Below are 25,361 nucleotides of genomic sequence, written 5' to 3'. Positions count from 1 at the left end.
AGCCAGAACAGTAATCTTTTCTTGCTTATAGAAAAGAACTACAGATCAGAATGCCAGTGAGACTACTGTTTGCCCCAAATGACAGAGTGGGCTTACGGCTTAGTGTCAGCCAGTGAGGCTCCTGAAAAAGACTAGAGTTCTAAGCTGACTGTGGATTGCACAGAAAAGACAATGAGGCAATGGCTGCTGGCCAGGCTCTCTACTAAGTAGAATAGACCCAAAGGTATCAAAAAGGAGGGAGAAGGCCATACAGTGATCAAAGATGTTAAAACTATAATAACTATGTCAGATTTGCTTCAAAAGATCAGTTAGGAGCCCTGTTTGCCAAATGGGGCTTGAGGTTTGAACAAGCTGGAATGGTTCCCCCTTGCCAATCTGGTCTGCAGACTCTACTGGACACAAGATTATGTACAACAACGATAGAGAGAAGGGAGACAGATAGAAGCAAAAGCATCTAGACAGGGTGCCAAATCTTCAGGACAATATGAGGATCCTCCTCCTATCCCTCAAATCATCCTAATTCAACCCTTGGCTTCAAAAAGCAATTTCTAGGCTTTCAAGGCAAACCTGGTAAAATAATAGTGAATACTTTTACTCCTTGAAAAAGGAGTGGGCCATTTGCCTCTTACAATGTATCAAGTCTAGCCAAAATTTGGCTCTGGGAGTTGCAAATAGCATTCCAACAACTTGTGTTTAGTATGCAAAGAGAAGGGCAGTCTCCTCCAACGCAGACAGGAACAAGAGTACTGTCTGCACAGGCAGGCCCTCGTGTTAGCTGAGCCAGTTTCAGGAACAAGCTTCCTGCAAACTCTGCCCCACCACAGGGCTGCCAGTCAGCAGAGAACTCTCAGAATGAGGATGCAGGGATCAAAAAGAAGCTCAGTGCTGGACAAAGAAACAGAAACTGGGGCAGGGGTTAAAGAAGAGAAGAAAGCAAAATAATATTACTTAGATAAATGACTGGGAGTTTTTACCTTAGGACTGAAGTCTTCTTGCTTTTAAGTCTACAGTCTATAAAAATTCCCTTACAAATGTAATAGGACTGGGGGTCAGAAATCTTGGCCGGACGCGGTGGCTCACGCCTGTAATGCCAACACTTTGGGAGGCCAAGGTGGGCGGATCACCTGAGGTCAGGAGTTTGAGACCAGCCTGACCAACATGGAGAAACCCCATCTCTACTAAAAACACAAAATTATCCGGGTGCAGTGGTGCATGCCTGTAACCCCAGCTACTCCAGAGGCAGGAGAATCGCTTGAATCCCGGAGGCAGAGACTGCGGTAAGCTGAGATCGCATCATTGCACACCAGCCTGGGCAACAAGAGCGAAACTCCATCTCAAAAAAAAAGAAAAAAGAAAAATCTTGCCTGTGTTCTGAGAACAAAAGGAGCCTTTGGCCTTCTGTTTTTGTTTACGTCCTTAACCCCAAGGTGCTATGAGAAACTGCAACTGATGCAACTAAGAATTCTTCCGAGACCTGTGCATCTAAGAAGGAAAAAAAAAAAAAAACAACCCTACAATTTATCACAGATAAACTATAAAGAAGAAATACTGAGATTAAGAGGACACATTAGAGGACAACTTCGCTTTGTTCTCAGGCCAGCTCTCTGGGTAGCCTGTAACAGACACTTACTGCTTTTTATTTTGTATATACTCCTGCTAACTACCTTACTCACTATATGCCCCCAAAATGTGGCTGCCAGACTGGCAATTAAGAGGCATGAGTTCTAATCTCAATTTTCTAAAATGTTACAAATTAAAATTTTGCCGGCTTCATTGGGCAAGCCTCCAGCCTTCCCATGTGCCATCAGCCTCTGCTTTCTGAACCTCGGTCACAACTAAGGATATCTCAGGCATGGGGCCTGAGAAGAGTCTGGGATGGGATTAGAGTGAGCTTTACAAATCTACATGAAGAGGCTGCTCTTGCAGCAGTCACCTGCATCCCAAGTCCCCTGCAACTGACTTTCTTTACGGACAGAAGACATGAAAACCAGCTAATGCTCTTAGCAGCTGCTGGGGGAAATGGATTAGCCTTTGCTACTTTGCTACAAAGAACAGGTAAGTTTTACATCCTTATTACTAAACCAGAGTCCAATGGCCTGTGCCCAAACTTAAAATTATCTCAGACCATGCAAAACATTTGCTACCTAAAATTCAGGCAATATATACATATTTTTTTTCTGTATTTTAACATCGTAAATTTAACAAAAAAGAATTAAAATGTTGGTTCTATGCATTGAAATCAGATTGCAGACACTAGCAAGTCACCAAAATTAACCATGTGTATTACAAGTCACAGATATGGAGAACAGCAGATTTTAATATTCATGTAGATTGTCACATGCAGGAAAGCTTAATACGCAGCAAGAATAGGGACATATAGAAGAGAAACACCTGATTTTTATAACAAATATCTCCCTTTTCTTCTCCTTTCTACTCTAGCGTTTCCCTTCAGCGCTCCCTCCACAGATTGCCTTTTTCTTTTTTTTAGACGGAATCTTGCTCTATCGCCCAGGCTGGAGTGCAGTGGCACGATCTCGGCTCACTGCAAGCTCCGCCTCCCGGGTTCACGCCATTCTCCTGCCTCAGCCTCCCGTGTAGCTGGGACCACAGGCGCCCGCCACTGCGCCCAGCTAATTTTTTGTATTTTTAGTAGAGATGGGGTTTCATGTGTTAGCCAGTATGGTCTCGATCTCCTGACCTTGTGATCCGCCCGTCTCGGCCTCCCAAAGTGCTGGGATTACAGGAGTGAGCCACCGTGCCCGGCCTGCCTTTTCTTTCTTTTTTTTTTTTTTTAAGAGGGAGTCTCGTTCTGTTGCCCAGGCTGGAGTGCAATGGCGCGATCTTCGTTCACCGCAACCTCCACCTCCCAGGTTCAAGCTATTCTCCCTGCCTCAGCCTCCTGCGTAGCAGGCGCCTGTGATCCCAGCCACCACACCCAGCTAATTTTTGTATTTTTAGTAGAGATGGGGTTTTGCCATTTGGCCAGGTTGGTCTCGAATCCCTGACCTCAGGTGATCCACCCGCCTAGGCCTCCCAAAGTGCTGGGATTACAGGTGTGAGCCACTGTGCCCAGTCCAGATTGCCTTTTCTAAAAGGCAGAATTGGTCTTTTCCTGTTCATACCTCCATCCAAAACATACTGTTTCTCTACTTTCTTAAGGCCCACTCCATTGCTTTAGGTTCAAATTTCCTCACATACGCAAACGATCTCTTACCATTTCTATAACTAGAGATACCCTATATTCAACCTCAAAAGCAAATTACAGATTCAAGAGCCAGTCTACTTTACAGCCCAGGAAGGTTAAACTACTACACTATAAGCTAGTATAGTAGTAAAGTCAGGACCAGAATCCGTGTCTGTCCTCCAGCCTGGGCTCCTTCCACCATACATGGTGTGCCTTTCTTTCTGCCCCTACACTTGGGCTTCTCTTCCATATGAGCTCTACTTTAGTTTTTCTTTCACAAATAAGTAGCTTCTCCACCAGGGATCTTCAAGAGGAAAATAGAGTTTAAATCAAAACTCCTCAGATGCAATTCCTTTTGTAAAAGAGTAGCAAGATAAACTCACTTTCAAATCCTCTCAAACGTACTGATTCAATGTCTTGTAGCAACTCATTTTCTTTTTGCTCCTCTCTCCTCTATCTCTCCACCTGCCAGGTAACGCAATCTCACCTTACAATGCTTTTCCTAATATAAATTTCACCAAACTCATGCTCAAACAACATTCAGTGCTACAACCAATTCCTCAAAAAGCCAAAAGCTACATTATAGACACTAACACCCTTAAGAGCATCAATCCAAAACAAAGCAGAAGAGCAGCAGTTTAAAAATTTAACAGACATACAGATATGCACAAGGTTATGACCACAATACTGTCACATTCCAGAGGGAACTGATGCCATCATACCCTACTATATTTACCTCAATTCATTCTGGGTGTGTGTGCATACATGTGCATTATTTTTAAACACCAGAATCTAGAGTGGGATAATTTCTACCTTTTTAAAAACAAACACCCTTTTTATAGCCTGAATGGGAAGTACTAATCTTGTACACCTGAAGTTAAAATGGCAGTAAAAGAGTAAAAATAATGAGTCTAAATCTAAAATCAGTAATAAAGTGGAATATCTGGGCACAAAAATCTTTTCATTTAAAAACTAATCAGGGCCGGGCACAACGGCTCACACCTATAATCCCAGCACTTTGGTAGGCTGAGGCAGGAGGATCGCTTGAGCCCAGGAGTTCAAGACCAGCCTGGGCAACATGGTGAAACCCTGTCACTACAATAACGTAACGTAACGTAACATAACAAACATAAAACGTAACATAACAGTAAAATTAAAAAAAATAAAAAAATAAAATAAAATAAAAAATTGAGTACAGTGGCTCACATCTGTAATCCCAGCACTCTGGGAGGCCAAGGTGGGTGGACTGCTTGAGCCCAAGAGTCCTGAGACCAGCTGGGCAACACAGACATCATCTCTACAAAAAATAAAATTAAATTAACTGAACGTGGTGGCATGTGTCTGTAGACATAGCTACTCAGAAGGCTGAGGTGGGAGGATCACCTAAGCACAGGAAGTTGAGGCTGCAGTTGGCTATGATGGCGCCACTGCACTCCAGACTGGGCGGCAGAGCAAGACCCTGTTTCAAAAAACAAAGAAACCACCACCAAAAACCCACTAATCAGCAGAAGACTGTCACTGGTTTAAGATTCAAACTCTTATTGTTCACCTTTGACAATTTACAAGCCTCCAGCATTGCTTTCGAAGGGTCCCACTGTTATATGAATGCTAGATCAAAGTGCGTTAAATGTTAACAATAACCGCCTTCACAGCAGGATGTGGTGGCTAACGCCTGTAATTCCAACACTTTGGGAGGCTGAGGTGGGAGAATAAATTGAGCTCAGGAGGCTAAGGCTGCAGTGAGCCGAGACTGTGCTAACGCACTCCAGCCTGGATGACTGAGTGAAACTCCGTCTCCAAAAAACAAAGTGAAAGAAAAAAAAACTAGTGTTGATTTTACAAATTATTTCTAATAGAAACTTGTTCTACATTTTTTTGAAGGTCACAATTCCATCTGCTTATGTATAAACTGTAGGGCTTTTTCCTTACCCTACCAATTGTTCTCACAGTAGCATACAACTAGAATTTGGTCCAGTAAGAGGAAAAGGACTCATGCAGAAGGGAAACATTCTGCTGATTTGCAAGGTGAGCATCTAACACTCTAAACCAATTTCCTCCAGGCACAGGTGCAGCAACCACCTAGGATTTTCATGCTACTTACTGGGATTTTAGTAACAGCAGATTGAGAAGCAGTCTATTAAATTACAAACACACACACACACACACACACACACACAAACTTTTAAACATTCATGAATTCCACCTGAACACTTGTTTATAAGTTATCTAAGCTTCAAAGAACTATGTCTGTAAATATATAATAATTTGGGAAAAGCACAGAATAGGAGCAATGTATACCTTAAATGCTACACATAAACTCTACTACAGAGATTCTTTACCACAGGAACTGGAACTTGATATTCAGTGAATGTGTGAATTAAAGTAATGATGTTTATGGTATCAAAACCTACAGACACATTTTACTCAATGTGCTGTGAAATTAAAAGAGAATATATGATATCAGGTAGCTATTTAAAACTTGATGGTAAGTCATTTTCTGAAGTGCTAAGTATTTTGATTTAAGCATACAAAATGATGAACTGGGGCATGCCACCACATATACTGGTACGTTTGGGCTTTGATGGTTTAAAATGTGTTTGATAGAGATAAAATAACCTTTAAAGAGAGCCTCCTGATCTAACATATTTTACTGAAATACACGTATTTTATTGAAATACTTATTTGCTAAGGGAAGGAAAGACGGAGGAGCAACACCACTACTAACTGTCTGATCTCCATCCAGGACCCAATGCAGGAAGAATCCTTGTTTCCTAAGTACCTCCAGGTTTCAGGTTTCAGGAATCTCTTAGCACTAGCTGTGATGAAATTAATTTATTTTTATGGAGGAGTTCTAGTCTCTCTCAATCTGAAATTTTTTTTTTTTTTTTTTTTTTTTTTGAGACGGAGTCTCACTCTGTCACCCAGGCTGGAGCGCAGTGGTGTGATCTCGGCTCACTGCAAGCTCCACCTCCCGGGTTCACGCCATTCTCCTGCCTCAGCCTCCTGAGTAGCTGGGACTACAGGTGCCCGCCACCACGCCCGGCTAATTTTTTGTATTTTTGGTAGAGACGGGGTTTCACCGTGTTAGCCAGGATGGTCTTGATCTCCTGACTTCGTGATCCTCCCGCCTCGGCCTCCCAAAGTGCTGGGATTACAGGCATGAGCCACCGCACCCGGCCTCAATCTGAAATTTTTAAAGTCACTGCAATGCCAAAATACTTTTACACCATCATTTTTCTGTACAAAGCCATTACCTTGGGTGTTTTTTTTTTTCTTTTTCTTTTTTTTTTTTTTTGACAGTCTCCCTCTGTCATCCAGGCTGGAGTGCAGTGGCGTGATCTTAGCTCATTACAACCTCTGCCTCCTGGGTTCAAGTGATTCTCCTACCTCAGCTTCCTGAGTAGCACATGCCACCATGCCCAGTTAATTTTTGTATTTTTAGTAGAGATGGGGTTTCACCATTTTGGCCAGGCTGGTCTTGAACTCGCAACCTCAGGTGATCCGCCTGCCTCAGCCTCCCAAAGTGCTGGGATTACAGGCGTGCACTGCACCCGGCCTACCCTGGGCTTCTTAAGTAACATGTAGGCTCTATGCCTTAGAGGGTTACGATGCCAACAGAAAAAAACACTTTCAGATTAAGAAAATGGATCAAAAGAGAGAAGAGTGGCAAGTTTCCTTAAGCATCATCTCTCAAGCACAATGGGGGATCAACAATTCCAGTCAACAACCTATTCACACAGCTATCCTGAGAGACAATTAAGACACAGCCTATTCACACAGAAATGTACTGTTTTAAAATGAGCTTTAAACGCCAAAGGGGGAAAAGGTTCTAATGCCCGCTTCAAACCCACATTAACTTCAATTCATTTAATATTTACTGAATATTGTGGCACCAGGAAACATGCTGGATCTTGAAGATACAAAGACAATTAACCAAAAATTACAACCTATTTGGTAAATGTTATAAAAGAATGTACGAGATAAAGACAAAGCAAAGAAAGAGTGTAATTAACTGTCATAGAGGGAACTGGGACTAAGAAAGCCTTCACAGGAGAAGTTATCACCTGAACTGAATTTTGACAGATGAATAGAAGTTCCTGGGCCGAAAAGAGAACACAGAGGTATGAGGTATGGCTGAATAGTACAAAGAGGCTGCTTTTACAAGTAAAAACGTGATAATGGGGAAAGGAGGGAAGCTGTGATCCTTGGTCCCTGCCATGTTGTCAAACAGCTTCATGTCATGCTAAACAATTTGATCTTCATCATAGAAGTAGTGAAGAAACACTGAAGGGCTGATGAATGACATGATCAGTTTCTTTCTTTTCTTTCTTTCCTGCTTTCTTTCCAGCAGACCTTATTCCCAAATAGTTCTAAAAATAGTCTCTGAAACACTTGGCCATCAACCAATAAATTGATACATACAGGATGATATGAGAAAATGCAATGATATGAAACTATCATTCTCACGTGCAATTTAATTATAATTTAATTCCAGCAATTCAAACACTGAAAGAACACAAAGTTAAATTGGGCAGTTCTACTAAACACTACTATCATTACTTCCACAGTAGCTGGTGGGGAATTCTCAGTTGCTGGGATTTTATAGGTGTTTCCCCCCTTTCCCCTCTCCATCACGACTACTCAAATCCAAGTGGACCCTTCTGAACAGAGTGCTACACAGTATGAAAGAACAGCTTGCCTCTTTCCTTAATGAATCTGGTGTGTATCTTTAGCTGATAGACAGAAAACTGACGTAACTGCTATAATCACGGCCCAAATCTAGAAGCCAGAACGGATTCAGGCCAAAATTGCTCCTGGACATAAATGCTTAACTACAAAGAAGAATGATAACAACAAGTAAAAAATGTCAACTACCAAAAAAAATGACAGCCACTGAGTCTTTTTCAATTGCTGAGTAAAACGAATGAACGACAGATTTCAAAGAATCCCAAAATGAACCCAAAACACAGTCTGCATGGAATTACAGTCCTGAGCTGTTTTAACGTGTCATAATACACTTCTCTGTGCTGGAAGTGGAGTGTAGAAAGCCACAACACTGGCAAGTAAAGAAGGAAGAAGGCATTTGCTGTAAGTACAGGAATTTTCAAGCCTTTGTTCGTTTAAGGCTAATGATAACAGAGCACTGGAGGAACCAGTTCACTGAGAGGACATTCATAACTGAAAAGGGTAAGTATACTCTTGAGAATCAAGAGCCTTCCTTTTCTTCAGTAATACATAGTCCATTATGCAAATAAACATTATACTTAACATCTACACTTATACCACCAAAGAGTCATTAGAGTAACTTCATGCTGTAATGAGAGTCTGCAGTGAGCTCAAAGTACATCTCATCATTTGACATTAAGGCCCAGGGAATTATCTCAACTGAGGCAGTTGGTAACTACTAAAGATTGCAGAATAAAAGCCTATTCAGCCTTTATACCTTTATAAAGCTTAATGATACAGCATTACCTAATGCAAATCATTCACTGTTAACTAAACAATGGACACCTCAGCTGACAACTACACACATCATTTTAAATCAAGCATAAGAGCTGCTTGCTGACCTAGTGTGTTTGTTGTTGTTGTTGTTGTTGTTTTGTTTTGAGATGGAGTCTTGCTATGGTCACCCAGGCTGGAGTGCAGTGGCGTGATCTCGGCTCACTGCCAGCTCCACCTCCCGGGTTCATGCCATTCTCTTGACTCAGCCTCCTGAGTAGCTGGGACTACAGGCGCCCGCCACCACGCCCGGCTAATTTTTTGTATTTTTAGTAGAAATAGGGTTCCACCGTGTTAGCCAGGATGGTCTCTATCTTCTGACCTCGTGATCTGCCTGCCTCGGCCTCCCAAAGTGCTGGGATTACAGGCGTGAGCCACCGTGCCCTGCCAACCTAGTGTTCCTTGAGTGCTAAATTAAGTGAGAAAAGCAGAGCACATATGCTTTCTCTCCCAATTCTGTATGCCTCTCCTCTCTTTGAGAGTATTAAGTTTTTTGACTTCCTTTCTCCATCTATCTTAGAGGGAGAACAGTTGGTAATCACTTACATTAACAAGAGACTCCTTGAACTTGATGTGAAGTCTGTAATTGGAAAGGGCAATGATGGCATCCTCGGCACGGCCCACAAACTCTGTGCTCTCTCCATGAAGTTCAAGGAAAGGAACCTTCGAAATGAAAGAAACCCTTCAGAGTTCTGAAGCAGTTAAAAAAAAAAAAAGGCTTCAAACATCAGTTGGCTGAATGGATGGTAAATCCTCTGCCACTGAAGTTGAAAACACAGCACATAAGTAGATAAGGGACCTCAAGAGGATGGGTTTATACCCACCTAATTCAAATATATCTAGTTATTCAAATTCTGAACTACTAAAGGAATGATACAGAGAAGATCATCTTAAACAGTGGATTCTCAGGAAATAAGTCTTGCTAAAATGAGATGTTTTCCAGCTTGCATTTCTACTACATATATGGTTTTATATATATAAAATATAGTACATTACACTTAAATCCATTAACTCTGCTATACAGTTAATGCTAAATAAATATTTTACATTTAAAAGTGGCCTATAATTACCTGAAGATTCTCATCCTCTCGGATCAGCTGTTTCCTGGGAAAGATCTGATTGGCCTGGATGCACTCAAGGCTGTGCCGAGTCTCTTCATCCTGGAAAAGTCCAAAACCTTAAAATAATTTCAAAGCTTCTAATCATCCATATTTGGTTTTTCTGCCATATCTCCTAGCATAATCACAATGAAAGTACAAAGACCAAGGTGAACAGGCAGAAAAGCTCAAGGAAACAATATTGATCTTAAAAAGTTTTTCTATCCAATACATTAGTTACATCTAGTCTGAAAACACATTGATACAAAAAAAAAATGTCAAAGAGGTTAGAATATTTCTATTAGGCACTAACAGGTTGTTAATACTTTTTTTTTTTCTTTTTTTGAGACAGAATCTCACTCTATCGCCCAGGCAGTGGTGCACTGGTAGTGTAGTGCACAGGTAGTGCGGTGGTGTAATCTTGGCTCATTGCAAACTCTGCCTCCCGGGTTCAGGCGATTCTCCTGCCTCAGCCTCCTGAGTAGCCGAGACTACAGGTGTGTGCCACAATGCCTGGCTACTATTTTTGTAGAGACGGGGTTTTGCCATGTTGGTCAGACTGGTCTCCAACTCCTGGCTTCAGGTGATCCGGCTGCCTCAGCCTCCCAAAGTGCTGCGATAACAGACATGAGCCACTGTGCCCAGCCCCACATTACTTTTAAGAGAAACCAAGATATAATGCTTTTTTCTCTTTAAGTTACAATCTTAAATTATTTGAGAGATACATACTGAAATATTTAAAAATGAAAGGTGGCCGGGCGCGGTGGCTCACGCTTGTAATCCCAGCACTTTGGGAGGCCGAGGCGGGCGGATCACGAGGTCAGGAGATCGAGACCACGGTGAAACCCCGTCTCTACTAAAAATACAAAAAAATTAGCCGGGCGTGGCGGCGGGCGCCTGTAGTCCCAGCTACTCGGAGAGGCTGAGGCAGGAGAATGGCGTGAACCCGGGAGGCGGAGCTTGCAGTGAGCCGAGATCGCGCCACCGCACTCCAGCCTGGGTGACAGAGCCAGACTCCGTCTCAAAAAAAAAAAAAAAAAAAAAATGAAAGGTGACATTTGAAATTTGCTTCAAAATAACTGGGGTGGGAGTAAGGAAGTAGGACATAAGTGAAACAGGACTATCTATGAATTAGTAATTCATGAAACTAGGTGAGAGTTCATTATCTCTATCATTGTGTCTACTCTGGTTATATGTGAAATTTTCATAATAGAAAGCTTGAAAACAATTTCTAAGAAAAAGTAAGCTTAAGAACTGAATTTCCCAAGTTGAAAATATATGAAAAACTATCCTTCACTTATTCTGCCTTATATTACAAAATAGATTTCTGTTAAGATGATTTCAAAAGAGGAAGCAATAAATTCTCATCTAGATGGCACGTAAATTACAATTTGTATTAAAAAGTAATCTTTTGCATTATGAATTTTTATGGTATAGGAAGACATGAGAGAAATGTCATCTATTAGAAAGCTTGACTAAATTATAATAGAATCCGTTTACACAGCACTTTTTTTTTTAAGTCAGGGTTTTGCTCTGTCACCCATGTTGGAGTGCAGCGGCACAATCACAGCTAACTGTAACCTCCAACTTCTGGGCTCAAGTGATCCTCCAGCCTCAGCCTCCCAGGTAGCTGGGACTACAGGCACCCACCACCACGCCAGGCTAATTTTTTTATTTTCAGTAGAGACAAGGTCTCGTTATGTTGTCCAGGTTGGTCTCAAACTTCTGGGCTCAAGTGATCCTCCCACCTTAGCCTCCCAAAGTGCTGGGATTACAGGTGTGAGCCACCAAGCCCGGCCCCACACAGCAATTTTTAAAAGAGCAAAAGCCACATCATGTTCAACTGACAGCATTAAGAATTATAACCAGTGGTTACTGGTTGCTTCTGTATACACTACTTAACACAATTCCAATAATTTTGTAAGTCTTCCCCCAAAAAGAGTTTTTCCTCTTATCTATAAACAACACTTAAGGTTTTACTAAAAGCAACCATAATCCTAAAATGGTAATACTCTAGACTAGCAAGATTCTCCAAATGAAGTCCACAGACTCTGAGATGCTTACAGGAGCCCTGCGAGGTCAAAACCGTCCCAATAATATTACGGTATTATTGCCTTTCTTCACTGTATTGACATCTATACTAACATGCAAAAAAAACTGGTAGGTAAAACTGCTGGTACCTTAGCACAATTGAGGCAGTGGTGCCAATTTCGTAAGAATGACCTTGATAAAGCAAGGAATTATTATAAATTCTATTTATTAAATCCTGACCCTTAAGTACAAGTCTTTTTTACAGAGGAAATACAAGTAAAACACCTCTGATGCATGTTGCAGTATTATGGTGTCACCAAGTAAAGCACTTGTGCAAATGCTTCAATTAAGAGATGAACTAACCATTTTTTTTCATTGAGTATCATTCTTAATTGGAAGAACAACTGATGGAAAAACTATGGTAATGCAGACTTGGGCATTTGGCAGGTCTTTTTTCCAAAAGACAGTATTAGGAAAAAAACAAACAGTAACAACAAAAGATAGTATTAGTTGCCAATAATAAAGCTTTTGTGCAAAAATTAGATTTTGGAAAACCTCTCATCTCCCACCATGAACTTTATAGCTTCCTAGTACTTAGGACTTTTATCTTTAAAGTGGAGGTACTACCAAGTGTGATTTTTAAAAAAGAACACACTATAATAAAATGTCAACTTTTTGAAGATCTGCCTCAATCAATGAACCCATTATTTTCCTAATGACCAATGCATGTTACAAAATCATATGTGGATAAAAGATTCAAAGTACAAGACAGACTAATGGTTTTAATGTAATATAATACAAAAAGTTCACTGATATGGTTTCAGATTCTACACTGCAACTAACCTTTAAAGAACCACCACTGGCCAGGCACATGGCTCATGTCCGTAATCTCAGCACTTTGGGGGGGCTACAGTGGGCAGATCGCTTGAGCCCAGGAGTTCAAGACCAGCCTGGGCAACATGGTGAGACCCCATCTCTACAAAAAATAGAGAAACTAGATGGGCACAGTGGCGCATGCCTGTAGTCCCAGATACTTAAGAGGCTGAGGTGGGAGGATCACCTGCACCTGAGGAGGTAGAGGCTACAGTGAGCTGTGATTGCGCCACTACACTCAAGCCTGGGCAATAGAGCAAGACCTGGTGTCAAAAACAAACAAAAAAACACATCACTTGTCAAGTTTTGGTGTGGTATTAAAGAAAAATATAAATTATCTGGGAAAACTTAAAATACTCTTCCTTTTTGTAACTACTTTTCTAACCACATATCTGCCTGAGGCTGCATTTTCTTCATATATTTCAAAGAAAACATTGTAACAGACTGAATGCCGAAGTAGATGAGAATTCACCTGTCACCTATTAAGCCAAATATTAAAGAGATTTGCAAAAATGTTAACGCTAAAACTATTTTTGGATGAGGAAAAAATATTTTTCATCCAAAAATGTTATTTATGCTACTATATAATTGGTTTGTTGTTACTTTTAAATGAATTTATGAGCATTTTAAAGATTTCTCAGTTTTATTTTCTAATATGGTATAAACAGACATAACCCACATAAACTTTTGGGGGTATCTCAATAATTTAAGAACGTAAAAAGGGGTCTGGAAACCATCAGAGCTGCTTCTCTACTATACTCTAATACTAAATACCAATTAAAGCTGCTTCACTCCAAAAGTCAGGCTTTTCCTAAAACCATTCTCCTAATGCTAATCTACGAAAGGTGAGCCATGATTGCACCACTGCTCTCCAACCTGGGCAACAGAGTGAGTTCTTATCTCCAAAAAAAGAGACCAAATGGAAGATATGAAGAATCTTGAATTTAGGGAGATTTTTCTCATAAACCAATATGGGATAGTAAGGAAATGCTATGTAAACATGGAGGGGAGCAAAAATCTTACATAAAAGTGCACTTTTAACATATCTTCTCAGCATCACATTAACTAGCTTTTTACCTCACATAAACTCATAAGGCCTAGACTTTTATTCTCTGTAAGGTCATTTTACAGAGGTACCCGTTATTAATCTTTAAGTGATTCCCTGACCTAGTTTTCTGCTGACTTTTAGCAAGAATTGAAGTAATGTAGCAGGCTTGTAAAGAACAAAAAGAAGCCATTTACCTACTCACTCTTGCTGGCACACTCACCAGGGTGCTAATCCAGACCAATATGTATCACCAGAGTAGCTACTGAAAACTGAAAATGGCTGATTTTCAACACAAAACAACTGAGAATTAGGCCAGCAAGGCAAGAACATGAAGTACTTATTTTTCATAATCAAACAAATGTTCTTTTTAAAAGCTATTGTCTCAGTTCACATTACCTGTAAAGCTTCAGAACTTTTCTCCCCTCGTACACAAAAATGCATTTAATCCCCAAGGACTTAACATTAGGACTCATTGGATCTAGGGGACTGGTGATCCCATGTGGCTGAACAGTTGAATTCAGCAGCTGAATTAGCCTGAATTTATTATAGTTTCTGTGAGTTTCATAGGTGAAGAAGGCCAAACCCGAGATGGTTAATAAGGTGAGAAGTCGGAAGAAGACAAATTGGGAAATGTTGGTCTGGTAACAGTTTTGGAAACAAATGTATCCTGGGCTATAAGCAGTAACTTATTAGAGAGATGTATTCCATGTCATTAATTTCCTGGTATTGCTGAGGAACACCAGGCATTGTGGCATCTGGCACTTCGTAGTCTCCATCCACCTCCGTAAAGTCAGTGGGGTCATCTACAAAATACTAAAAATGGGCCAGTCACCACAGTTCCAGGCTAGTTTCTGCTATTGGCTAAATTATGCAGCTAGGAGAGGAAAGTACATGCTTCAGAGCAGAAGTCAACCATAGAGATAAATATTTAAAGTACATGGGAAGGGCCGGGTGCAGTGGCTCATGCCTGTAATCTCAGCACTTTGGGAGGCCGAGGCAGATGGATCACCCGAGGTCAGGAGTTCAAGAACAGCCTGACCAACATGGTGAAATCCCGTCTCCACTAAAATACAAAAATTAGCTGGACGTGGTGGCAGGCGCCTGTAATCTCAGCTACTCAGGAGGCTGAGGCAGGAGAATCGCTTGTACCCAGGAGGCGGAGGTTGCAGTGAGCAAAGATCACGCCATTGCATTCCAGCCTGGGCAACAAGAGCGAAACTCCATTTCAAAAAAATAAAGTACATAGGAAGGAGACACTGACGACCAGTCAATTAATCCTACTAACTGAATTCATATCTAGTGTTCGTGTTTGCAAAGCGTAGAAGTGAAAATAATTACCAGTCTACTGTCATTTCCAGTCATATTCTTAAGACTGGTATTAAAAGACAAACAATACATTTCCCTTGATAAAATGCTTGGGATTATTGCCAAAGGAGTGGGGGTAAAAGAAGTCAAATGAAACAAGAATAGTCATGAATTTATGATTACTGCAGCTGAATGATGTGTATATGAGTGCACTGTACTTTTCTCTCTGCATAGGCTTGAGATTTTCCACAAAACATGAAAATATATTTTGCTAATGCTTAACCTCTCAAAGACAGACTCCAATCCCGTTTAAGAACCTTTAAGAGTATAAAAGACAAGGGAAAATGTTACTCTCAAATTAGTACAGCGGTTTACAGTTAAAAACAAAAAGAATGTTCAATGCTCCTGAATTGTCTGCACAAAAACTAAGGATTAAGGACATACACTCTAAATGCTATAATACAGTATATAATTAAAATCAATGGTTCAACAACTTGCAGAATGTTATACAGCTAGTAAAATAATCATTAGGAATCCAAGGAATCAACATGGGAGAATGTTTAATTCATTAAGTGAAATAAGCAAAATAGAAAATTATTTTATCATTCTAACTATATAAAACATACATATGAGACATGAACTAGTTAGAAAGGAATATAACCGACGGGGCGCAGCAGCTCATGCCTGTAATCCCAGCACTTTGGGAGGCCGAGGTGGGCAGATCACCTGAGGTCAGGAGTTCGAGACCAGCCTGGCCAACATGGCAAAACCCGTCTCTACTGAAAATACAAAAATTAGCTAAGCATGGTGGCAGGTGCCTGTAATTCCAGCTACTCGAGAGGCCGAGGCACAAGAATCGCTTGAACCCAGTAGGCGGAGGTTGCAGTGAGCCGAGATTGCACCACTGCACTCCAGCCTGGGCAACAGAGCAAGACTCTGTCTCAAGAGAAAAGAAAAAGGAATACAACCATGGATTCTGGTGATAGAGTTATAAATGAGAATTTGTAAAAACTTGTAACAACGCTACTTTATGAGAAACTAAACAAAAACAAAAGATACATACATGGCCATGCTACTCCCCAACTAGTACACACAGAATCAACTCCCGAGCGTTGTCTAAAGCATCAGGCCAGGGACAACACCAAAGACTTTCTGCTAGCCACCATGGAGAGCCCAGCAGCACCAGGAAGAGGACCACACTGTTACTAGCCGTGTGGTATACAATGAAGGACAACCTCAATATAGAACAGAGCTGCTTTCATAAGCCCACCATTTGTTATTCATTAGCACTGGCTGAAAAACTAGACAAGCACTTTTTCAATTCACTGAAAACTCTGTGGGGAAAACCAATAAAATAAAATATAATCAAGAAAATAACAGGAAAAGTTCATCAATGTTTAGGTACAAGATAAATCATAAAGTTGTAATGCCCACGAACTAAGAAAAAATTGGCATGTCTTTAAGATAAGGGCAGTTACCTTTCTCTTCCTTTTAATATGACATTTCTGCACAACTAGTTTTTTTGTTTTACTTTTTTTAATTTTGAAAAGCATTTTCCATACGTCCCTAATGAAGCTTGAAATTAACGTAGCCTTTTCAATTCCTTCTCTGTGCATCAGCATAAAAGAGTTTGGATCTAGGAAACATCACAAGGTAGAAGAAGGACAATATTACAGAGGACCATTTCTTTTTTAAGCCTTGAAGCACTGTTTACATTTCCTCAGGATTGATGAAAATGTGGCTGGCTTGTTGCTCCATCTTCTCTGCTTGAGCTGGGCCCGAAATGGCCTGTAAGTCATTAAATTGTCCATTAAATTCTCTTTCTGGTTAAAGATACAGGAGGGGGTGTGAAGGGCTGCTCCACCTACTATGGGATCAAAATACTGCCTTAAAGAGACAAAACAGGGAAGGTAGGGAATTGCTTCTATAAATTCATAAAGCATGTATGGCATGTGAAGTAATGCATATGTTAAGTAGCTTGATTTAGCCATTCCACAAGGTATATATATATATATATATATATCAAAACATTATGCTGTACACAATATATAATTTGTCACTTTAAAAAAATGTTTAAGTAAATATGCAGATTACCATCTTACAATTTGTCTATACACACACACATACAGTTTTCACTACACGCTACTTCCTAGAAAAGGAATTAAAAACCTGGAGTCCAAGAACTGTATGTTTTAGTCTTGATTCCATTTACTTGCTGACTGAAAAATATGAGACAATATCTAGCTCACAGGATTAAAGTTAATAGAAATGAAACTGCTCTGTATATTGGAGTACTCTAATTATTACTACTAAGTAAACAAGAAAAGAAAGGACACAAGAGATCTGGGAAAGAAAAATAATTTCTTACAAAAACAAAAATGGGTAAGTATGAATTTATTAGTGTTCACTTAATTGTCAGGACACAGGTTTTTTTTTTGTTTTTTTTTTTTACTCTTATTTCCTTGTACTTACCATGACAGGTGGCCCAGATTAGGAGGAGAAATCCCCGTCCCTTCTTCAGTGTCCAACAAGGCTCTCTTCTTTTCCTTATGGTGAGGTCTTTGGGGGAAGGAAAAAAAGAGGAGGAGGGGAGGCAAAATTGGCAATAGTTTTTCCCCTAATCAGCCATATCCTAATAAAGGTATTTTATATACACAGGCCTAAGAAGCTGATCAGAGTCAGCCAAGAAAAAGTTGATTATCACCCAGCTAATTCCCACTAGTCAAATCCCAATTTGACAGTTCCTTTGTAAAACTCCTGTTAGTCATAACCTGTTACTGCAAAAACAGTATCAAAGACTAACATTCCTAATGTTCATAGTAAAACAAAAAATATCATAAAACTTGGGTGAATAAGGCAACAATTAAAATCAACTTACAGGCCAGGCAAGGTGGCTTATGCCTATAATCCCAGCACTTTGGGAGGCTGAGGCACATGGCCTAAGGTCAGGAGTTCGAGACCAGCCTGGGCAACAGAGTGAAACTCTGTCTCAAAAAAAAAAAAAAAAAAAAAAAGGCTGGTCATGGCAGCACATGCGTGTAGTCTCAGTTACTCAGTAGGCTGAGGTGGGAGGATCAACTAAGCCTGGAAGGTCGGGGCTGTAGTATGCTGTGATTACACCACCACACTCTAGCCTGGGCAACAGAGCAAGACCCTGTCTCAAAAAAATAAATAACGTCAACCTGCAAATGCAAAATCATTATTCTTGTAGTATTTTAGGATGTTTCTGTGGTTATTTCTAAATTCAAAATGGATCCCCCATCTGAGGAAACCAAACTGACTTATGAACAAAACAGGAAAAATAAATTTGCCTTATTACCCAAATATTCTATGCTCTTCTAAAAATTTACAATCTGTACTAATACCTTTACCTGGTTTTATAAGAACAAAAAAGGAGGAAAGAATATCCAACTAGAAACCCAAAGATAGGCTTATACAAAGAGTAAGTTACTTGCTCTTTTCTTTGAACAGTCTCATGCAAAACCAACATTTCTAGTTTGCTAAGCTTCTGTAACACAAGATATTTCAGGGAGTTTGGGCTTCAATGTGCAGCATAAAACTCTTTTAAGGGCAATGTAAGCAAGGGAACAAGAGAACATCAAAGCAATAGCAAGGCCCAGATTGTGTTGAGGCATTTTGAGCAGAGGAGTGGTAAGAGATGACTTACTTTAAAGAATCATTTTGGCTGGGCGTGGTGGCTCACGCCTATAATCCCAGCATTTTGGGAAGCCAAGGCAGGCAGATCACGAGGTCAGGAGTTCAAGACCAGCCTGGCCAACATAGTGAAACCCCATCTCTACTAAAAATACAAAAAATTAGCAGGGCATGGTGGTGTGTGCCTGTAGTCCCAGCTACTCGGGAAGCTAAGGCAGGAGAATAATGTGAACCTGGGAGGTGGCGGTTGCAGTGAGCCGAGATCGCGCCACTGCACATCCAGCCCAGGCGACAGTGTGAGACTCAGTCTCAAAAACAAAAACAAAAAAAAGAATCATTTTGGCTGTCGGGCAGAGAATAGTCAAGGCTACTGGGGGTAAGGAGCAAAGGAAGACCAATTAGAAGGTGTCAATAACCCCAGCAAGAGACGATATAGCAATGAAAAGATAGTAGAGATAGAAGTGGTGGGATGTTACTGATTCTGGATATACTTTGAAAATACTGCCCATAGGATTTGAGTTGATGAATTAAATAGGATAGAAAAAGAGAAGTCAAGCTTTTTGTGTCAGCAACTGGAAGCAAGGATTTTCTATTTATTGATGAAAGGCATTGTAAGAAAAATTTATTCTTCTCGTGCCATGCAGAGACAGCTCCACGGACAAGGAACAAGAAATTAAAGTTTCCATTTTAGACACATTATGTTTGAGAACCTATCAGATATCCAAACAAAGATGCCAAATAACGTGCTAGTTAAACCAGACTGGAGATCAAGAAGATGGAGCCTAGAGATATAAACATAAATGTGGGAGACATCAGTGTGTGAATGGCATTAAAGCCAAATGCAGGAGCAAGTATAAATGGAGAGGCTAAGATGACTAAGGACAGGAGTTTTGGGGGTGCCATTTTTTACAGGCTGGAAGGATGAGGAAGAACCTTATGGTTCAGTAACAGACCAAGTTGGAGTCATCATTCTTAACCACTCTTCAAACCAAGCCAAACTTTTGTGATTTGGCCTAGCTCAAGAACGGAAACTAATGTAAAATTATCTCACTTATTCATCCTTTTCAATAAATATTTATTCAATATTTTCTACACTCCATGCACCGTTGTGGACTTTGGGGACACCACTGTGAACAGAAATTCATGGAACTTAATTTTATTGTTGGTCTTTCTCATTAGAAACAAAGAAACAGATAACTAATGTTAGGCAGCAGGCAACTGCTGCAAAGAAAATAAAGCAGGGTTTGGTGATGGTGTAACAGAAGTACTATTTTAGATAGGAAGGTAAAGATGTGAAAAAAGGCACTTATTGGAATTAAAAAGGAGAAAGGCAAAGGCAAAGAAAATTTGAGGGTATGAACTTATTAGAAGAACTGGATACTGTTATAAAGAACCTTTTCAAAAAAGAAACATACTGAATTACTTTTAAAAAACTGTCCTAATATTACACAAAACGTATTTGTGTTTTAGAATAAAATTTCTAAAGATAGCATCATAGACACATTCAAACTGCTGTATCTTAAACAATTTAAATGGAAGTGAATTTAATGCATTTTGCAAAACTATTAAATAACAAAATATAACTCCAGTGAGGAAGATACTAATATCAGATGTAGGTGGAATGTGAAGGTGAAACCCCCATACACTGCTGGCAGGAATGTAAAGTGGTACAACCTCTGAGGAAAAGTCTGGCAGTTCCCAAAAAAGTTGTAGAGTCATTGTATGTCCCATCAGTTCCACTCCTGAGTATATACCTAAGAGAACTAAAAATGTATGTTCACATAAAAACTTGTACACAAATTTTCATAAAGCATTATTCATGATGGCCAAAAGTGCAAACAACCCAAATATGCATCAATCAATGAATGGACAAACAAAATGTGAATAGATAAACAAACAAAACATACACACACACACACACACACACACACACACACACACTCACACTGTATATATAATGGAATTATCCAGCAATAAAATGGAATAAAATACTGATACATGACACACATAGATGAAAACATTATGCTAAGTGAAAGAACCTGGGGCACAAAAGGCCATATGTTGTGTGATTCCATTTGTATGAGATGTCCAGAAAAGGTAAATCCACAGAGACAGAAAGTAGATTAGTGGTTGCCAGGAGCCAGGTTGACAGAAGAATAGGGAGTGACTGCTAGTGGGTACAAGGTACCTTTGTAGGGTGATGAAATGTTTGGAATTAGGTAATGGTAATGGTTCTACAGCTTTATGACTATACTAAAAACCACTGAATTGTATACTTTAAAAGGGTGGATTTTATGTGATATGACTTATAGCTCAAAAAAAAAAAAAAAATACAGAGGCCATGTGCAGTGGCTCACTCTTATAATCCTAGCAATTTGGGAGGCCAGGACAGGAAGACAGCTTGAGCCCAAGAGTTCAAGTCCAGCCTGGGCAACATAGCAAGACTGTCTCTACTGAAAAAAAAAAAAAAAAAAAACTAGGTGGTTGTGCACACCTGTAGTCCTAGCTACTTGGGAGGCTGATGTGGGAGGATCCCTTGAGCCCAGGAGTTCAAGGCTGCAGTGAGCTATGATTATGCTACTGCACTCCAGCCTGAGTAACAGAGCAAGACCTTGTCTCTAAAAAACGCGCGCGTACACACACACACACACACACACACACACACACACACACAAAACAGACGTGAAGAGTAACAATATAATCAAACTCTTCATAAGATAAAAATAAACGCTGCAAAAAAGTTACAGTATCAACCCAGCAGCAATGAGCATTCTAAGCCCCTAGACTATGGTCCCTAAAGACTAATTCCCACTTCAAAACGAGATGGGACACCTGAAAAAAATATATAAACAATTCCAGGTCTAGAACAGAAAATGTACAATTTGATTCTGAAACATCATATTAAACTGGAAAGTAAGAAAAATATAAAAGACTACTGAGGGTAAGTCAAAAATAACTGGGAGTCAATTTGAAGAGACTCACTAGCTAAAAATGAAACAATTTGAGCAAAAATGGTTAAATGCAATGGATTGGGTTTCAGTACGTTTAAATATGAGTTCATAAAGAAACATTCTCACAAACACACACTGAGACAGACAGACAGACAGACACACACACACCCCTACAGGTCACCAGTGGAAGATGTTAAGGAACTAACCTTTTATTTTTGAAAACTAGCAAGTAAGGGGAAAGAATCAAGTATTTATCCTGCCTTTCTTACACAAAATGAACCAATATAGAATCAAGTAGTTGATGAGGGAAGAATTCTACCTAATACACAAAGAAAAGAATTTGATAATACTATTTTACAACTGCTAATGAAATACAAGATGCAAATAATAATCTAGTCTATGGAAAATTACAGGAAAATAACCCCTATTCTTTTAAGTAAATAGCAAGACAAAAGATCGACATAGAAGGGAAACCTACAGAATTAAAAGAGACTTAAGTGACCATGTCAACCAACTGCAATATATAGATCTTATTTGGATCCTTATTCAAAGTATAAGCTGAGACATCTATTAGGGAAATCGGACCACATACTAAATATCTGATGATATTAAGGAGTTATTAATTTTCTATATAATTGACAATGTTACTGTGGTTATAGGTTTTTGTGTGCGGTGATGGGTTTTTAAAAAGAATTTATCTTTTAACTATAAAATACACAAAGGAGTAGGCAGAATGAGTAGGAGTACCTCTGAAACAAGATGGGTCATGAGTTGGTAACTTTTGAAGACCAGTGAGATAAGTTAATGGAGATTTATTAAACTATTTTCTCTACATTTATATATTTGAAATTTTCACATAAAGTTTTTTTTAACCATAATGGCAATTCTACCTCAAAATCTCCAGTTATTGAAGAATTAATTTAAAGAGTCAAAGTTTTATCTCTCATAAAACCATTGTTTATACAGTAAGCCTATCAATATGCACTGTTATGTCTTTCAGATTTTTTTCAGAAATTTAGAGAAAAACTCTCACAAGCATCCCGGATGTCCCAACTAAAATGTACTCATCTGCAGTGACACTGAACTAGAAATCAAATTCCAGTTAAAAAATAAACTCTCAATCTGCAGTCACATTATATATATATATATATATACATAAGCTATCTTCTCAGTCGAATCTAATTTGTTTTGTTTTGTTTTGTTTTTGAGACAGAGTCTCGCTCTATCGCTCAGGCTGGAGTGCAGTGGTGCGATCTCAGCTCACTGCAACCTCCGCCTCCCGGGTTCAAGTGATTCTGGTGTCTCAGCCTCTCAAGTAGCTGGGATTATAGGCATATGCCACTATGCCTGGCTAATTTTTGTACTTTTAGTAGAGACAGGGTTTCACCATGTTGGTCAGGCTGGTCTCAAATTTCTGGCCTCAAGTGATCTGCCTCAAAGTGCGTGAGCCACCACACCTGGCCTACTCTAATTTTTTTAATGAGTACAGAAATACCAAGACAAAGATTTGCCACTTGGCATTAAAAGTCTCAATTTAAACAGTCTTCACCCAGAAATAAGGCCTTCCATTTCTATACCAAATAGACTCTGTAAAATGATGTTCTCTGCACTTCAGTCAGTCAAAATTTACCAATAATCTAGTATGTGTCAAGACAGTATGACACTGTTAGTTCTGCATTAATACAACTTCTATACCATTGCAGAAGACAGAAAAAGATGGTAATAATTACAAATTGTGCTAAATGTGATAAAGGAAACAAACGGGATGCTGAGACAGTGACTGGGGTTTGGAGGTACCGAAGACCTACTTTAGATAAAGTGATCAGAAAAGACTACTCTGTGGGGCAAGGCCAGGTTCTAATACACGGAAGTGCATGTGTTCCTCAGACAGGAAAGACCTTGATAATTCTGAAGAACTAAAAGGAGGAAACCATTGTAGCTAAACTGTACTGAATCAGAAAGAAGAGTGACACAACTTGAAGTTGGAGAAATGTAAAGGAAAAGATCATGTGAATAGTAGTAAGTTTAAAATACAGTCCAAATACAACAGGGAGCCATTGACAGGTTTTAAATAGCAGAGTGACATGATTTGATTTTAAGATCACCCTGGTTGATGTGGGGTGAATGGATTAAAAGAGAAAAAGAATAAAGAAGAGAACCAGGAGACAATTACAGTAAGAGACTAGTGGCTTGATTTAGAATGGAGGCAGTACAGATAAAAGCCTACGTATGTGAAAGATATCCCGGTGTATAACTCACAGGTTTAGGTAGAGGCCTAGATGTGGCAGCAAAGGGAGATTAAAGAATTTACAGTCCAGAGGAGATAAGAAATAGTTAAAATAGTTCAAAGTAAGAGGTGCTGCTTTAAGTATCTGAGAAAAGTTAAAACTGCTATAGGAATTCCAAATCCGTAAGAAAAAGCCAAGTTCACAGGAAACTGTGCAACCAATCAGAATCAAGTACTTGCTAAACGTTCCTTTTAAAACTAGAAAGAACGCCAGGCACGGTGGCTCACGCTTGTAATCCCAGCACTTTGGGAGGCCGAGGCGGGCGGATCACGAGGTCAGGAGATCGAGACCACGGTGAAACCTCGTCTCTACTAAAAATACAAAAAAATTAGCCAGGCGTGGTGGCGGGCGCCTGTAGTCCCAGCTACTCGGAGAGGCTGAGGCAGGAGAATGGTGTGAACTCGGGAGGCGGAGCTTGCAGTGAGCCGAGATTGCGCCACTGCACTCCAGCCTGGGCGACAGAGCCAGACTCCGTCTCAAAAACAAACAAACAAACAAACAAAAAAACTAGAAAGAGCATTAGACCACTCTGGGTATTATGTAAAACAACAAATAAACAAACAAAACACACTATAAATTGCAGATGTGACCAATCCTTAGGAAATATTCAGGGTTCATTACAGCACCTGACTTGCAAAATGTGAACCCCACAGTGGTAGTTATACCAACAGTACAAAAGGAAGAAATTGAGTCATTACTGTTAGTCTGATAAGCAGTGTAATACTTCTTAAAATTAGTTATACTAGTAATGCACGTGCTCAGTAAATAAGATACGGATGTAAAAAGTAAACAAGTAACCTCATACTCTGCTAGTGAGAATGTAAAATAGTGCAGCCTCTTTGAAAAATAGCCTGGCAGTTGCTCAATTAAACAGAGTTACCATTTGACTCAACAATTTTACTCCTAGGTATATATCCAAGAAAACAAAAACATTATGTCCATGTAAAATCTTGTAAATACATGTTTACAGTAGATTTATTCAAAATAGCCCAAAGGTGGGATGGGCTATTTTGAAGCACATATTAGTACTTCATTTCTCTCTCTTTTTTTTTTTTCGAGACACGGTCTCACTCTGTCACCCAGGCTGCTGGTGTGCAGTGGCGTGAAGACCTCAGCTCACTGAAATCAAATGTCCATCAACAGATGGATGAATAAACAGAATGTGGCATATCTAAAAAATGGAAAATTATTTGGCCATAGAAAGGAATTAAGTGGGGTGGGCACGGTGGCTCACACCTGTAATCCCAGCATTTTGGGAGGCTGAAGAGGGCAGATCACAAAGTCAAGAGATCGAGACTATCCTGGCCAATGGTGAAACCCCATCTCTACTAAAAGTACAAAAATTAGCTGGGCGTGGTGGTGCATGCCTATAGTCCCAGCTACTTGGACGGCTGACGCAGGAGAATCGCTTGAACCCGAGAGGCAGAGGTT

At 39.8% G+C, this 25,361-nt stretch overlaps 1 protein-coding gene across 10 annotated transcripts in view; it reads right to left on the bottom strand.

Annotated features, from left to right (window-relative positions):
• The window catches only part of MTMR3 (myotubularin related protein 3), a 153,884-nt gene that overhangs the window by 46,098 nt on the left and 82,425 nt on the right, over positions 1–25,361 (bottom strand). For 6 of the 10 annotated variants that reach the window (XM_058432014.1, XM_058432016.1, XM_058432017.1 and 3 more), the window contains exons 3-6: positions 17,510–17,596; positions 16,516–16,825; positions 9,754–9,843; positions 9,230–9,346 (exon numbers count right to left, since the gene is read on the bottom strand). In XM_058432014.1, coding sequence (XP_058287997.1) covers positions 9,230–9,346; positions 9,754–9,843; positions 16,516–16,659 — 351 coding nt within the window. In that variant the 5' untranslated portion in view covers positions 16,660–16,825; positions 17,510–17,596. The remainder of the gene's footprint in view (positions 1–9,229; positions 9,347–9,753; positions 9,844–16,515; positions 16,826–17,509; positions 17,597–25,361) is intronic. The other 4 variants (XM_032139778.2, XM_032139781.2, XM_032139783.2 and 1 more) reach the window with 1 other exon arrangement.

This window comes from Hylobates moloch, unplaced genomic scaffold (genome assembly GCF_009828535.3).
Source record: "Hylobates moloch isolate HMO894 unplaced genomic scaffold, HMol_V3 SCAFFOLD_19, whole genome shotgun sequence".
Lineage (NCBI taxonomy): Eukaryota > Metazoa > Chordata > Mammalia > Primates > Hylobatidae > Hylobates > Hylobates moloch.
This window is presented reverse-complemented; position numbering and strand designations above follow the sequence as displayed.